Below are 16,100 nucleotides of genomic sequence, written 5' to 3' on the forward strand. Positions count from 1 at the left end.
AAAATGCACAGGTTACTACACATGAATAGGACACCAATCTACCATGATACCTTTATTGGTGATGTAAAGAGCTGATGAGCAATAAAGTATTTTCTTTTTTGATTTCCTTAAGTGCTTTAAATTCCGACCCTACTTGATATCACTTACCTCAGTAAAATCTATTATAATACATTTTATTGACATGGGGATTAATTGATGTTAATTAGATTTCTCTTTATACAGTCCTCAATTAAAGAGCGTTCTACTCCTTGTTGGAGGATCAGGTCATCATTTAAAAAAGAAGACCACGGAGAAGAAACAGAAGCAGAAGCAGCAGCAGCTCAACAACAGCAGACAGGGAAATAAAAGACATTTTAGGCAGGCTGTGTCCTTGTCTCTTATTCTAACATTTGCCAGAAATGGTTGTATATAATGTCCGTACCTATCTCTTCCAGGGCTTAATCATTATGATGTGAATTAAAGCATTCTAAAACTGTGAATGCGCTTCACTCAAAAATTGGTCAAGATTCTGGAATGAGACAAAGTATATATGAGAAGTGGTTCTTCTTTTTACCCCTCCTCTTCCCTTCTCCCTAACTACTTTCCTTCTCTTTTACCTCTGTCTTCCCTCCCTCCCCACCTTCTTCTGCCATCAACATCATCACCAGCATCTTCATCACTATAGCAGCCACCATTGTTGAGTCCATATTGCCAGGCAATTTACATGTATAAATACATTAGACATGTATAAATACATTATAAATATAGAGATAGCTACATTATCCCCATACTAAAGCTCAGGAAACTGACCAAGCTCACAAATCTGGGATATCACAGAGTAGGTTTCAAGCCCAGGCAGGGTGAACTGTGGTTTCTTTTTTTAATCACTAAGCCTTAGAGTTCAGTCTTGTTTTAGAAAACAAGGTAAGAGTTCTTAGTCAAATGACTAGTTCCTTCCCTATGGAAACTGAAGCATGAATTAATTAATAAAATGCTGGCACACAAATTATTAGATACATATCTATTGAATAAAACAAAAGGTTGTAAGCAGTGTGTACATCTCTCTTGATACAATTCAAGCTCATTTCCCTTTAGATAGTCTAAAAGTGGATATGATAGATTGTTCAGAATCAAGCCCACATCATTTTTCCCCCTATAGAAGAAGATATAGAAAATATCCCTAAGTTAGATTATTTGAGAAAGTAGTAGGGAGAGGGACTAAAGTATGAGGAATTTTGTAAAATATGAGTTATATGTCTATATGCATTTTTGAATCCACAAAATAAGTCAAACTAACTTACTATGATTGTTGCCTTTGGAGAATAAATAATCTGGATTGCTCAGTAGGAGCTGAAAGGAAATTTATTCAATAAAGCTTTCTGAATGCCCACTATGGGCTAGGCACTATAATGTAATGACCATGTAAGAAAGGCTCATAATTAGATGACATATTTTGAATGTAGTTTGATCCTTCTAAATGTCTTAAAATCACTTCCAGTAAATAAGTATTCAGCAGCATCCTCAATCACGCTTACACCATTAATTTCCTGAACAAATTTTTTTCTTGATTCTGAACAATCAAAATTGAAACCACCAGACACTAAATTAATGGGAGTATATTACTATTATTAAAATTCTACTCAGCTTTCTCTTCTGTACTCTAAATAATTTCAGTTCGTTTAACCTTTCTTTCTGGAAGGCGGGGGGGTTCTATTTCCCAACTACTTAATTGCATTAAATGATTTCCTTTGGATCCTACTCAATTTTCTTTTGCTCTCTTTAAAATGGGATGACGCGGCATGAGTAATAAAGGCCCCACAAATGCTGAAGAGGTAACAGTAATGTTTGTCATTAATAATGTCCCTTGCAGCAGTTGCCACCATGTGCCGAGCACTGATGTGCAGACTCTACTGAGTGCTATGTAACGTCTTCTCATGCGATCCTCACACAGCTTTACACAAAGTTCTAAAGCCTAAATGGCTTCACCTCTTTACTTGGATGCACTTCTCTTGATGGACATCTTAAATCTTTGAGGGGCTGACCTTTCCTCAAGTCTGGTCATGTTTTCATCATCTAACTCTAATTTTGTAACCTCTGGCAACATCAAGGGCCAAGAAACCCCAAAAGAGAGATTGGTGTCTGACAGAGGACTTCAAGGTGAGTGAGCCAGAGGTGGTCGTCTTAATAAATACATAAAGACAGATGAGAGGAGGAAGGTTTCTCCCCCTAGAAAAAAGGGTAAAAACCCCTGGAAATCCAGAAAGTGTTACTGAGCAAGAGAAAAGGGCATCGATGTAGGATTTCTTCAGGAGCAAAGCACCAACGCCTGTGAGGCTGAAGTGATGGCATGGAAAGGAATATTTCAATCACCTACATTAGTGCCCATATCTGGGAATAAAACTCTCCCTTAATCCCAGCCATCTCCTGGGAGTGGACGGGTCTTACTAACAGGTAACTATAGAGAAGGGGGAGAAAAACAATGATCATCACCATCATAAGGACCAGCTAACATTTTTTCAAGCCTTTACTCCATGCTGGATACTGTGGTAAGCATTTCTAATTTTTGAAACACCACAATGAGTGAGGTAAGTGCTTTATAGCCCCCACTTTACAGATAATAACTGAGGCCCAAAGCAAAAAGAAACAGCATGACAGTTAACATACAGGGTTAGTTACATCCCCAAGGATAATTCAGACTCATCTGTCATTTCAGTCCAATAACAGGGAATCAAGCTTCCTTCCACTGCTGGTGATGGCCACCACCAATGAGGAGTCCCAATTCTGACTCATTTAAGCCAAAAGGGCTCAGTCAGCTAGCAGATGAGGTGTGGGCAAATGTAGAGCCCCAAGCGGACCACACGACTCCAGACAGCAGAGCTCACGTCTCCTCCCCTCTGTATTTCTCACCAGCACTCTTAATATGAAGCTTCTAAAATTTTCCTGGGTTCTTTTTTTCCTGCATATTCTTTGATGAAGGCATTAATGATTCAGCAAATTACCAAATGATGGTGACAGTAGGATGAGAAGCTAGAATATTCTATCATATTTATAAAGAGGATAATCAGGAAGAATTTTTTTTTAAATGGAAATAAAAGTACAAGCCTCAATGACCACTTCTATCATGTGAAACGTAAGTAACAAGAACACATCACAAACGAAACGATCTATACTTTTCTTGAAGTGACAGTCACAAGAGGGAAATATATTTTTAGAATACAGTGATTTTGTTAAACAAACGAAAGATGAAATAGTCTTACACAAATGATAACATCTCAAGAGGAGATCTTAAGTTTTAGCAAACCAGATGTATCTATCCTACCTGATGAAAACAAGCTTGACCTTTGACGGGGCAGTCTTAATAATGGCAGATGCATTTTGATGACTTCTTCCATACAGGATCTGATTGTTTATCTGTGGGGTAAAAAATCAAATGCACTTGTAAAATTGTAATATATATATATTTTGTATGAAAATATATATGTATATATACATGTATACAAGTATATGTGTATGTACTTGGAATTAAAAAATGAAGTTCATTCATTTTTAAGTAGGTAGATGTAGGACTCTTTAATGCTAAAAATCTTAACATTCTTCACAGTATAGATTCAAACACTAATTCTAAGCAGCTGCTAAAATCTCTTAAATTCTAATTTGAATGCAGTTAATAAAGAACATACAGTTTTTGACCCTTTTGCTAAACTTGACAGCAGCAGTTGAGCTAGATGCAAAAACCTTATGATAGATATTTCATTTCCTACAGCTTTTCCAGACTCCTAAAAAATGCAGAAAACAGACCAAACTGTGGTATTCGTCAGAGCTCTGGAGTGTCCATTAAATATGATTCTGTAAACGTGTCAAGGTTATTACATAGCATAAATTTTGTTACTCCAGAGGATGTAAATATTACATCCCCATTTTAAGTCAAATATTAGAGCAATTGCACTGAAACATTTTACTGTACCCAATCAATGAGGCATCCACTCTTATCCAAGATGTGGTGGGTTTTTTAATTTGATTGAATTCACCGAAATATGATCTAAAAACATTTATATTCTAAATTTTTTCACTCCAGATTTTCCCACTGCTAAAGTATGATGATAGTCATAATCAATCTTTTATTTTATTTCAGCCATTTGATAAGAGCTCACACAGTTTTGGCTTTTTCTCTCTTGTCTCTTCAATAAGTAATGATCTATGTCATACTGTCCCTTTTTAACTGAGGCCTTGATAATTTCTATTATTTAAGGGATAGTATAGAACACTATATAAGGGATAGTAAAAAGGAATTTATGCTTTATGCAATTAGCATCTAATTTGTCTGTCCTTGATGTCTCTGAACTTTTGCATTTGAAGACATCTGGAAAAGGTATCATTTTTGTCATAACAGCTATAATGAGAAAGTATTTGAAAATAAACCCTTCAAAGGATGGAATGAAAATATAATATTTTTAACTGTCTAAAATGAAGCTCATCCACCACCTCAAAGTGATAAAGCTGGTACTCATATCACAGGCTACTGCAAAGACTAAACTTGAACCACTGCTTCACTATGCCTCTCATTTTATCAGCTTTTGTTCTTCACCAAGATAATCAATCTCCCAGAAATCCACTGATCTCCACACTGTCATTTCTCTGCGTCTCAGTTTCTTCTTCTTTAAAAGGAATCTAAGCACCTATTTCATAAAACTATTGTGAGAATTAAATAATGTCTTTAAATTTTATTTACAGTAATCTTGATACCCAAATGATTTTTAATTTTTATGTGTTAAAACTACTCATTTTTCTGTTAAGATTTCTGCCTTTTTAACATGATGTATTTAAAAATGTGCCCACCCTCTGTACGGTACTATGATGATGGATACATGCCATTATACATTTGTCCAAACCTACAGAATGTACAACACCCAGAGTGAGCGCTAATGTAAACTTACGGACTTTGAGTGATTACGATGGGTCAATATAGGTTCATCAGTTGTAACGAATGCACCACTCTGGAAGGGGATGTTGGTAATGAGGGAGGCTGTGCATGTTTGGGGATAGGGGGGTCCATAGGAAATCTCTTTACCTTCCTCTCAATTTTCCGGCTCTAAAAAAAAAATCATTTTTTAAGCGCCCACCCTCTAGATAACATATTTTCTCCTAATACTTTTATGGTTTTATTTTTCTTATATTTACATCTTCTTACCTAACTTGGTTATAAGGGAAATAGTTAAAGTCATGTAGTCATTAAGAGTGATGTGAAAAAGCATACTCAATGACATAAGAAATATCAAAAATGTATTAAGTGACAAAGCCTGGCTACAACATAGTATGTCTAGCATGATCACCTTTTTTGCTAACCATAGTTTTCAATCTCTTTAACGGATAATGAACTGCAAATCAGAACGTTTAAATCACAATTTTAAAATGAGACGATGCATGGACTATGCTTGATCCAACGCCTGGCACTCAGGTGATTATGTGTGAATATCTTCCCCACAGTGCCTGGCCTCTGCTTTAAGAAAGTCTTTCCTAAACCACGACCTATCAAACCTTCTTGTCTTTGAATTCTATGGCACTAGGTTTAAAAAAATTCCTCTTATTCCATTTGCACCTCACCTGCATGGTAAAGTCAACCCCTGTCAGGTGGAAAGCATCCATGCAGGCATATAACATTTATTGAACAGAGCTAAACTCCTTGAGGGCAGGAACTGGTATCCTTTTCTTGGTATTCCCCACCCTTCATACACAGCTTGCATACAATGGTGCTCAGTGAGGATGCACTGAATCACAGAGCCCTGAATGGAAGTAACACTTCCATTAATCAACTGCTGGTATGCTTTCTCTGAGGTGGGCTCCAGCCTTCAAAGTGATTGAAGTTTAAAAAAAAAAAAAAAAGTTTTTTTGATTAGCAAAAGCTTGAACATATAGAAAATTGAGCTGCTTCATGTTTATGGATATGCCTGTCTTTTAGCTGTGATGCTCCATTTTGATAGAATAGAATCCATGGCAGTATTATTCTAAGAGGAAAAAAATCATAGCCCAAATGAAGAAAGCAGGTCATTAATTTCAATTTACCTAAGAGTAAAGCTAAAGTTATAAGTCTTTCCTGGTGCTGTTTCTGAATATTCAGAGGCCCTGGCAGTAGAAAGGCGAGGCAGCTTGCTTGCTGGCAATGTTTTTTCCAGTGCCAACAACTGTGGCATTTACTGCTAAGGCAGCTGCTCCCTGCCAATGATCAGGGGCCTCTAGAGAGACTCTGCTACTCAGTGGAAGACTGGGAACAGAACAGGAAACTCAAGATAGAGTGAAACCTTATTTTACTGGATTAAATCTAAAAGGAAAAATGCAGATCTCCGGATAAAAACAATCCAAGACAAAGTCTCTTTTCTGGCTTCAGAAATGTCACATTAGCAGCCCTCTGAGTTTCAGGAGAGGAAGATCTCTTCTGTGTTTTCTTAGATCTTATTGTATACAAAACAATTTCACTATTTAAACAAAAGGTATATAGCTTCCAATGACATAAGCAGGTTTTTTATATTTCTTCATTTCTAAGGACACCCATTCCAGAGAAAATTCAGTAAGTAATTAGAAAGAATATGATGAATTTTATGCAAATTAACTTCAGACTGTCACTTTTCCTATTTCTGAGAAGGTGCTGTTTTCTGAGGGCACTATTGTTTAAACAACAGATGGAGGACATCTTCTAAGTATAGCATAGACAGAAAGAAAGCATCTTGTACCTCCTGGAAGTTTTTCAGGTTAATTCTAATTAATAATAACTACCAGCCACTGAGTGCTTTCTCCGTGCCAAACACTCTGCAAAGCTCTTGACGCACAGGATCTCAGTTAAATCTCAGAATAACCAGGTGTTATGTACTTTCACCAGATTATGAAACTGGTACTCCAAGACCTTGAGTAATTTGCCCAAGGTGATTTAGCTATTAGTTGAAAACCGTGTTTTCCTAAGGCACACCTAGAGGTATTATCATCCGGATGGTGCACATAAAAATCAGCTGATTTCGGGCTTCCCTGGTGGCGCAGTGGTTGAGAGTCCGCCTGCCGATGCAGGGGACACGGGTTCGTGCCCCGGTCCGGGAAGATCCCACATGCCGCGGAGCCACTGGGCCCGTGAGCCATGGCCGCTGAGCCTGCGTGTTCGGAGCCTGTGCTACGCAACAGGAGAGGCCACAACAGCGAGAGGCCCGCGTATCACAAAAAAAAAAAAAAAAAAATCAGCTGATTTCTAAAGTCATCTTTGTAAAGGTGTCTATTAAATAAACTCTGACCTGAACACCTACCATCTTAGGTCCTGGAATTTTGAGATACACAAGTCAGAATCAAGCATTTTACCACAATGCATAGAGGCAAGACCTGATAGGCTTTTGAAATCCATAATGCAGTATGCAGTTCTGTAAGACTGCACCTTTCCTTTTGAGCAAACAAGCTACACCCTGAACAGTAATATACACTTATTTCACTTTTTCTTCATTATACAAATAGACAAAGATTGACTAACTTTTAAGTTTTTTTCTGACACAAGCCAAAGGAAAACAGTTAAAATATTTCATCCTTTCAGAATATGTGATCACTCAGATTATCTAGAGATTGGAAAACACATTATTATTTTCCATATACTTCCAGTAAACTGAGAAGTAGAGAAACTAAGTGCTTGCCCAAAGTTTCTCCTTTCAAAGGCAACTCAATGATATACAGAAAAAACAATAAATTATTTAGATATATCCTTATCTTTGATACTATCTAATAATTGCAAGAAGAACTATCCTTAGTCCTGACTTGTTATTCCAACTCCCCCCAAATAGTCTATTTATTATCTTAAAATCTGAGATGTACAACTCTTCCATTAAAGGGTAACCATATATTCTAAGTCTGGGACAGTCCAGTTTATGCACGTTGTTCCCATTATTTATAATGCTCCCTCTCAAAAGTAACCAAGTTTGGGTGATAAATAATATCCTTTCCCACGTTCACCCAGCCATGACTATGGGAGGTGTATTTTCTGATACTCCATCTTGATTTCCATATTACTAAATGAGAAAAGATGTAGTAGAGACTTTGGGGATTGTTGCTAGCACACAACCACTTCCTTTACCAGGGATGGTCCTTCCAACCTTCCCATCACAAATGCCATCCATAATGGTTGACAGCCAAGTTAGTATTGTTTGTCGTGCCACTCCAGGCTGAAGCTGGAGGACATATGACACAGACTGGGACCATCAAGATTCTCTCTTTTTTGGGGGTTTAAAGGAGCTTTATATAATTTATATACTTTCTGTATGAAGGAGCTTTTTATACTCTTGATCTACAATTCTGTTTTTCTTATCTGTGTTTGGCTTCCTCTTCTGATTACTGACAAAAAAAAGGCCTTGCTGAGATCCTCCACAAGGTCAGTAACTTCTATCTCAGCTCTATGATCTCTGGTCCTGAATGACACTAATATTTTATCATGGGTAAGTTAGCTCATCTTTTCCTAAGTTCTGAATTTCCAACTGAATGAAATGTCATTCAGGAGCAACTTATAGCAGTTCTACATACTGAAGACAATAGCTCCAAATAAGAAACATCTGTATTTGGAAAACTTACATCATATTATAATGGGTTTTCACTTTGATCCATATTTCCCCTCAGGGGTTGGTTTCTGCTACTCAGGGCAGGGGGGGCAACAAAAAACAAAAAACACTGATTTGAGGTAAACCCTCTATATTCAGGTACAGAGATGGAATATTTAATTGCAATATTTTATAGTTTGTAGAAGAAGTAGAATTAGGTTAATCCAGCAATGATTCAGCAAAAGTAAACAGATATAAATCCTTTTGTTATACTACATAAACTTTCACTTTAGAAGTCCTTAATGAGATTTGTTTCAATAAAATTAATTATTCAAAAATATCATGAAGAGGTAGCTTTTCAACTATTCTTAATTTTCCATAGTTAAACTGAACATGAATATAAATTTATGCTGGAGAGCAGCTCAATTAAATCTACTCAAAAATGTACCAAATTGGAAGTAAAAGTTAATTAACTTAAGCTTAGATTAGAAATATTAATTCTACAAAAATTAAAATTTAGTTCAAGCAACAGATTGGCCTGAGGTTTGAATATGTTAAAATATATTATGCTCAAAAACACACCCTTGGCCCATGCTTTTATTAAATAGGATGATTTATTATGAACAGTAATAAATTATTATTAAAAAATTGAGTTAGAATTCAGGTAACTGAAATTGCTGATGAAATCTGAGAGTCCTCCCTAATTCACTTGTAAATATATTCTAAACTTTACATTTCAAGACATTAGAATCTACAGGTTAACGTTTTTCTTAAATTAACTCTCACTGACTACAACACACATGTAGAGAAAAAAAAACAAATCATAAGTTTTATAACTTGATGGATCTTCTTACACTTTATTTTTTAATCTAAAAATTCCAAGGACTTCCCTGGTGGTGCAGTGGTTAAGAATCCTCCTGCCAATGCAGGGGACGTGGGTTCGAGCCCTGGTCCAGGAAGATCCCACATGCCATGGAGCAACCAAGCCCATGTGCCACAACTACTGAGCCTGCGGCCCACAACTACTGAGCCCACGTGCCTAGAGCCCATGCTTTGCAACAAGAGAAGCCACCACAATGAGAAGCCACCACAATGAGAAGCCTGCATACCTCAACAAAGAGTAGCCCCCACTCACTGCAACTAGAGAAAGCCCACAAGCAGCAACAAAGACCCAATGCAACCAAAAAAAAAAAAAAATTAATTACAATTCCACTTCTAAGAATTTATCCTAAAAAGATTAAAAATCAAGGTGTGGGCTTCCCTGGTGGCACAGTGGTTGAGAGTCTGCCTGCCGATGCAGGGGACACAGGTTCGTGCCCCGGTCTGGGAAGATCCCACATGTCACGGAGCGGCTGGGCCCATGAACCATGGCCGCTGAGCCTGTGCGTCCGGGGCCTATGCTCCACAGTGGGAGAGGTCACAACAGTGACAGGCCAGCGTACCGCAAAAAAAAAAAAAAAAAGAAAGAAATCAAGGTGTCAAAATGCCTATCGTGGCTATAACTTATAATGGAAAAAAACAGAAAACACTATACATTTATCAACAAAAGGTTTATTATAGTTGTCTTAATACATCAATAAATGGAAAACTGTGCTATTAAAAGGTGAAGGAGGGCTTCCCTGGTAGCGCAGTGGTTGACAGTCTGCCTGCCGACGCAGGGGACGCGGGTTCGTGCCCCGGTCCGGGAAGATCCCACATGCCGCGGAGCGGCTGGGCCCATGAGCCATGGCCGCTGAGCCTGCGCGTCCAGAGCCTGTGCTCCACAATGGGAGAGGCCACAACAGTGAGAGGCCCGTGTACCCCTCCCCCCAACAACAAAAAAAAAAAATGTGAAGGAGAATGATACAGATCTAAATCCATTGCCATAAAAAGATAACATTATTGAGTGCAAAAAGTAAGTGACAAAATACCATGTAATCTATTTTTCACATTGTTTTCATTTATGTAAAAGCTTCTGAGTCTAAAGAAAGCTCTATGAGTATCTCTACTAAATATCAACAATGATGGTATCTTTGGTGGGATTTAAGGTGATTTCCATTTTGTTTTTTTTATATTGATATTTTATAACTACTTTGTAACAATACCATTTATAAATGCTCACAACATACAAGGCATATACACTACACACAAACATACATATATGCCTTAAATACATTATTTCACACAAATCAGTAGAGGAATGCATTACCTCATTATACAGATGGAGAAACTGGGGATTAATGAGTTTAAGGAATTTGACCAATATAATTACAGCCAGTATTTATAACCAAATCTGTTTAAGTCCAAAAGCCTGTCCTATTAATAATTAGAAACCATTATTAAGGATATGGTGATGTAGGGGGAAAGCCATAGGGTAAGTAACTTATTTTTGATCCTATGCAATTTTAAATCCAATTAACAGGACTTCACAAAATAGAATCCCCAGACCAAGAAATACTCCAGTAAAAGTATAATAGCTATGTGTTATATCTATCAATTTATTCACTTATTCAGCAGTCATTGTGCAACTGATGAGGAAACAGGAATTTTCATTACCATCATCACCACAGCTGCCATGTATTGAGCACCAACTATGTTCTAGATACCCATTCTCTGAAAGTCACTTTACTAGTATTATTTTTATTTAGTCAGATTTGGTTCCTGCACTCAAGCACCTGGAACTCTAATAAGTGACATAGTCTTGGAAACAAATAACTGCATTGCTGTATGATGGATGTAGGCATAAAGCAAGACGTGATCATCTCTTCTTGGAGATGGGTGGGTGGGTCTAGAGGAGTAGACAGAAGCTTAGCAGGCACAGAGTTAACTGAGTGGCAGGAAGGGCACTGGCACTGGGGAAAAGTTATTTTCATATATGAAAAGATATGTACAGAGCAACAGCCAGCTCTACCCACCACCAGTCCCTCCCATCAAGAAACTTGTACAAGGGCTTCCCTGGTGGCGCAGTGGTTGAGAGTCCGCCTGCTGATACAGGGGACACGGGTTCGTGCCCCAGTCCGGGAAGATCCCACACGCCATGGAGCGGCTGGGCCCGTGAGCCATGGCCGCTGAGCCTGCGCATCTGGAGCTTGTGCTCTGCAACGGGAGAGGCCAAACAGTGAGAGGCCCGGATACCGCAAAAAAAAAAAGAAACTTGTACAAGACTCTTAGATAGCCTCATCCACCAGAGGTCAGACAGCAGAAGCAAGAAGAATTACAATCCTGCAGCCCATGGAACGAAAACCACATTCACAGAAGGATAGACAAGATGACAAGGCAGAGGGCTATGTACCAGATGAAGGAACAAGATAAAACCCCAGAAAAACAACTAAATGAAGTGGAGATAGGCAACCTTCCAGAAAAAGAATTCAGAATAACGACAGTGAAGATGATCCAGGACCTCGGAAAAAGAATGGAGACAAAGATCAAGAAGATGCAAGAGGGCTTCCCTGGTATCACAGTGGTTGAGAATCTGCCTGCCAATGCAGGGAACACGGATTTGGGCCTGGTCTGTGAGGATCCCACATGCCGCGAAGCAACTAGGCCCATGAGCCACAACTACTGAGCCTGTGTGTCTGGAGCTTGTGCTCCACAACAAGAGAGGCCGCGACAGTGAGAGGCCCGCACACCACAATGAAGAGTGGCCCCCGCTTGCCACAACTAGAGAAAGCCCTCGAACAGAAACGAAGACCCAACACAGACAAAAATAAATAAATAAATAAATTTTAAAAAAGAAGATGCAAGAAATGTTTAAAAAAGACCTAGAAGAATTAAAGAACAAACAAACAGAGATGAACAATACAATAACTGAAATGAAAACTACCCTAGAGGAATCAATAGCAGAATAACTGAGGCAGAAGGATGGATAAATGACCTAGAAGACAGAACAGTGGAATTCACTGCTGCGGAACAGAATAAAGAAAAAAGAATGAAAAGAAACGAAGACAGCCGAAGAGAGCTCTCAGACAACATTAAATGCAACAACATTTGCAATATAGTGGTCGCAGAAGGAGAAGAGAGAGAAAGGACCCAGGTAAACATTGGAAGAGATTATAGTTGAAAACTTCCCTAACATGGGAAAGGAAATAGCCACCCAAGTCCAGGAAGCGCAGAGAGTCCCATACAGGATAAACCCAAGAAGAAACAGGCCAAGACACATAGTAATCAAATTGGCAAAAATTAAACACAAAGAAAAATAATTGAAAGCAGCAAGGGAAAAATGACAAGTAACATACAAGGGAACTCCCATAAGGTTAACAGCTGATTTCTCAGCTGAAACTCTACAAGCCAGAAGGGAGTGGCATGACATATTTAAAGTGATGAAAGGGAAGAACCTGAAACCAAGATTACTCTACCCAGCAAAGATCTCATCCAGATTCGATGGAGAAATCAAAAGCTTTACAGACAGGCAAAAGCTAAAACAATTCAGCACCACCAAACCAGCTCTACAACAAATGCTAAAGGAACTTCTCTAAGTGGGAAACACAAGAGAAGAAAAGGACCTACAAAAACAAACCCAAAACAACTAAGAAAATGGTAACAGGAACATACATATTGATAATTACCTTAAATGTGAATGGATTAAATGCTCCAACCAAAAGACACAGACTCACTGAATGGATACAAAAACAAGACCCATATATATGCTGTCTACAGGAGACTCACTTCAGACCCAGGGACACATGCACACTGAAAGTGAGGGGATGGAAAAAGATATTCCATTCAAATGGAAATCAAAAGAAAACTGGAGTAACAATACTCATATCAGATAAAATAGACTTTAAAATAAAGAATGTTACAAGAGACAAGGAAGGACACTACATAATGATCAAGGGATCAATCCAAGAAGAAGAGATAACAATTATAAATATAAAAGCACCCAACATAGGAGAACCTCAATACAGAAGGTAGCTGCTAACAGCTATAAAAGAGGATATCGACAATAACACAATGATATTGGGGGACTTTAACACCTCACTTACATCAATGGACAGATCATCCAAACAGAAAATTCCTAAGGAAACAGAAGCTTTAAATGACATTAGACCAGATAGATTTAATTGATATTTATAGGACATTCCATCCAAAAACAGCAGATTACACTTTCTTCTCAAGTGCGCACAGAACATTCTCCAGGATAGATCACATCTTGGGTCACAAATCAAGCCTCAGTAAATTTAAGAAAACTGAAATCCTATCAAGCATCTTTTCTGACTGCAACGCTATGAGATTAGAAATCAACCACAGGGGAAAAAAAGTAAAAAACACATACACATGGAGGCTAAACAATACGTTACTAATAACCAAGAGATCACGGAAGAAATCAAAGAGGAAATCAAAAAATACCTAGAGGCAAATGACAATGAAAATATGTGATCCAAAACCTATGGGATGCAGCCAAAGCAGTCATAAGAGGGAAGTTTATAGCTATACAAGCCTAACTCAAGAAACAAGAAAAATCCCAAATAAACAATCTAACCTTACACCTAAAGGAGCTAGAGAAAGAAGAACAAACAAAAACCTAAGTTAGCAGAAGGAAAGAAATCATAAAGATCAGAGCACAAAACAATGAAATAGAAACAAAGAAAACATAGCAAAGATCAATAAAAGTAAAAGCTGGTTCTTTGAGAAGATAAAATTGATAAACCATTAGCCACACTTATCAAGAAAAAGAGGGAGAGGACTCAAATCAATAAAATTAGAAATGAAAAAGGAGAAGTTACAAGAGACACTGCAGAAATACAAAGCATCCTAAGACTACTACAAGCAACTCTATGCCAATAAAATAGACACAACCTGGAAGAAATGGACAAATTCTTAGAAAGGTATAACCTTCCAAGACTGAACCAGGAAGAAATGGAAAATATGAACAGAACAATAACAAGTAATGAAATTGAAACTATGATTAAAAATCTTCCAACAGACAAAAGTCCAGGACCAGCTGGCTTCACAGGCGAATTCAATCAAACATTTAGAGAAGAGCTAACACCCATCCTTCTCAAACTCTTCCAAAAAATTGCAGAGGAAGGAACATTCCCAAACTCATTCTACAAGGCCACCATCACCCTGATACCAAAACCAGACAAAGATACTACAAAAAAAGAAAATTACAGACCAATATCACTGATGAATACAGATGCAAAAATCCTCAACAAAATACTAGCAAACAGAATCCAACAACATATTAAAAGGATCATACACCATGATCAAGTGGGATTTATCCCAGGGATGTAGGGATTCTTCAATATATGCAAACCAATCAATGTGACACACCATATTAACAAACTGAAGAAGAAAAACCATATGATCATCTCAATAGAGGCAGAAAAAGCTTTTGACAAAATTCAACACCCATTTATGATTAAAAACTCTCCAGAAGGTGGGCATAGAGGGAACCTACCTCAACATAATAAGGCTATATATGACAAACCCACAGTCAACATCATTCTCAATGGTGAAAAACTGAAACCGTTTCCTCTAAGATCAGGAAGAAGACAAAGGTGTCCACTCTCACCATTATTATTCAACATAGTTTTGGAAGTCTTAGCCACAACAATCAGAGAAGAAATAAAAGGAATACAAACTGGAAAAGAAGTAGTAAAACTGCCACTGCTTGCAGATGACATGATACTATACATAGAGAATCCTAAAGATGTCACCAGAAAACTACTAGAGCTAATCAATGAATTTGGTAAAGTTGCAGGATACAAAATTAATGCACAGAAATCTCTTGCATTCTTATACACTAATAATGAAAAATCTGAAAGAGAAATTAAGGAAACACTCCCATTTACCACTGCAACAAAAAGAATAAAATACCTAGGAATTAACCTACCTAGGGAGACAAAAGACCTGTATGCAGAAAACTATAAGACACTGATGAAAGAAATTAATGATGATACCAACAGATGGAGAGATATACCATGTTCTTGGGTTAGAAGAAACAATATTGTGAAAATGACTATACTATGCAAAGCCATCAATACGTTCAATGCAGTCCCTATCAAATTACCAATGGCATGTTTTACAGAACTAGAACAAAAAGTCTTAAAATTTGTATGGAGACACAAAAGATCCCAAATAGCCAAAGCAGTCTTGAGGGAAAAAAGTGGAATTGGAGGAATCAGACTCCCTAACTTCAGACTATACTACAAAGCTACAGTAATCAAGACAATATGGTACTGGCACAAAAACAGAAATATAGATCAACGGAACAGGATAGAAAGCCCAGAGATAAACCCACGCACCTATGGTCAACTCATCTATGACAAAGGAGGCAAGGATATACAATGGAGAAAAGATAGTCTCTTCAATAAGTGGTACTGGGAAAACTGGACAGCTACATGTAAAAGAATGAAATTAGAACACTCCCTAACACCATACATGAAAATAAACTCAAAATGGATTAGAGACCTAAATGTAAGACCGGACACTATAAAACTCTTAGAGGAAAAACATAGGAAGAACACTCTTTGCCACAAATGACAGCAAGATCTTTTCTGATCCACCTCCTAGAGTAATGGAAATAAAAACAAAAATAAACAAATGGTTCCTAATGAAACTTCAAAGCTTTTGCACAGCAAAGGAAAC

General features: G+C 37.7%; 1 protein-coding gene across 18 annotated transcripts in view; it reads right to left on the reverse strand.

Moving 5' to 3' along the window:
• PATJ (PATJ crumbs cell polarity complex component) overlaps positions 1 to 16,100 on the reverse strand; it is a 358,987-nt gene that overhangs the window by 118,159 nt on the left and 224,728 nt on the right. For all 18 annotated transcript variants that reach the window (XM_027108328.1, XM_027108332.1, XM_027108333.1 and 15 more), the window contains one exon: positions 3,299 to 3,390. In XM_027108328.1, coding sequence (XP_026964129.1) covers positions 3,299 to 3,390 — 92 coding nt within the window. The remainder of the gene's footprint in view (positions 1 to 3,298; positions 3,391 to 16,100) is intronic.

Source organism: Aethalodelphis obliquidens, unplaced genomic scaffold (genome assembly GCF_003676395.1).
Source record: "Aethalodelphis obliquidens isolate GAN/ISIS:26980383/991018 unplaced genomic scaffold, ASM367639v1 scaffold9, whole genome shotgun sequence".
Lineage (NCBI taxonomy): Eukaryota > Metazoa > Chordata > Mammalia > Artiodactyla > Delphinidae > Aethalodelphis > Aethalodelphis obliquidens.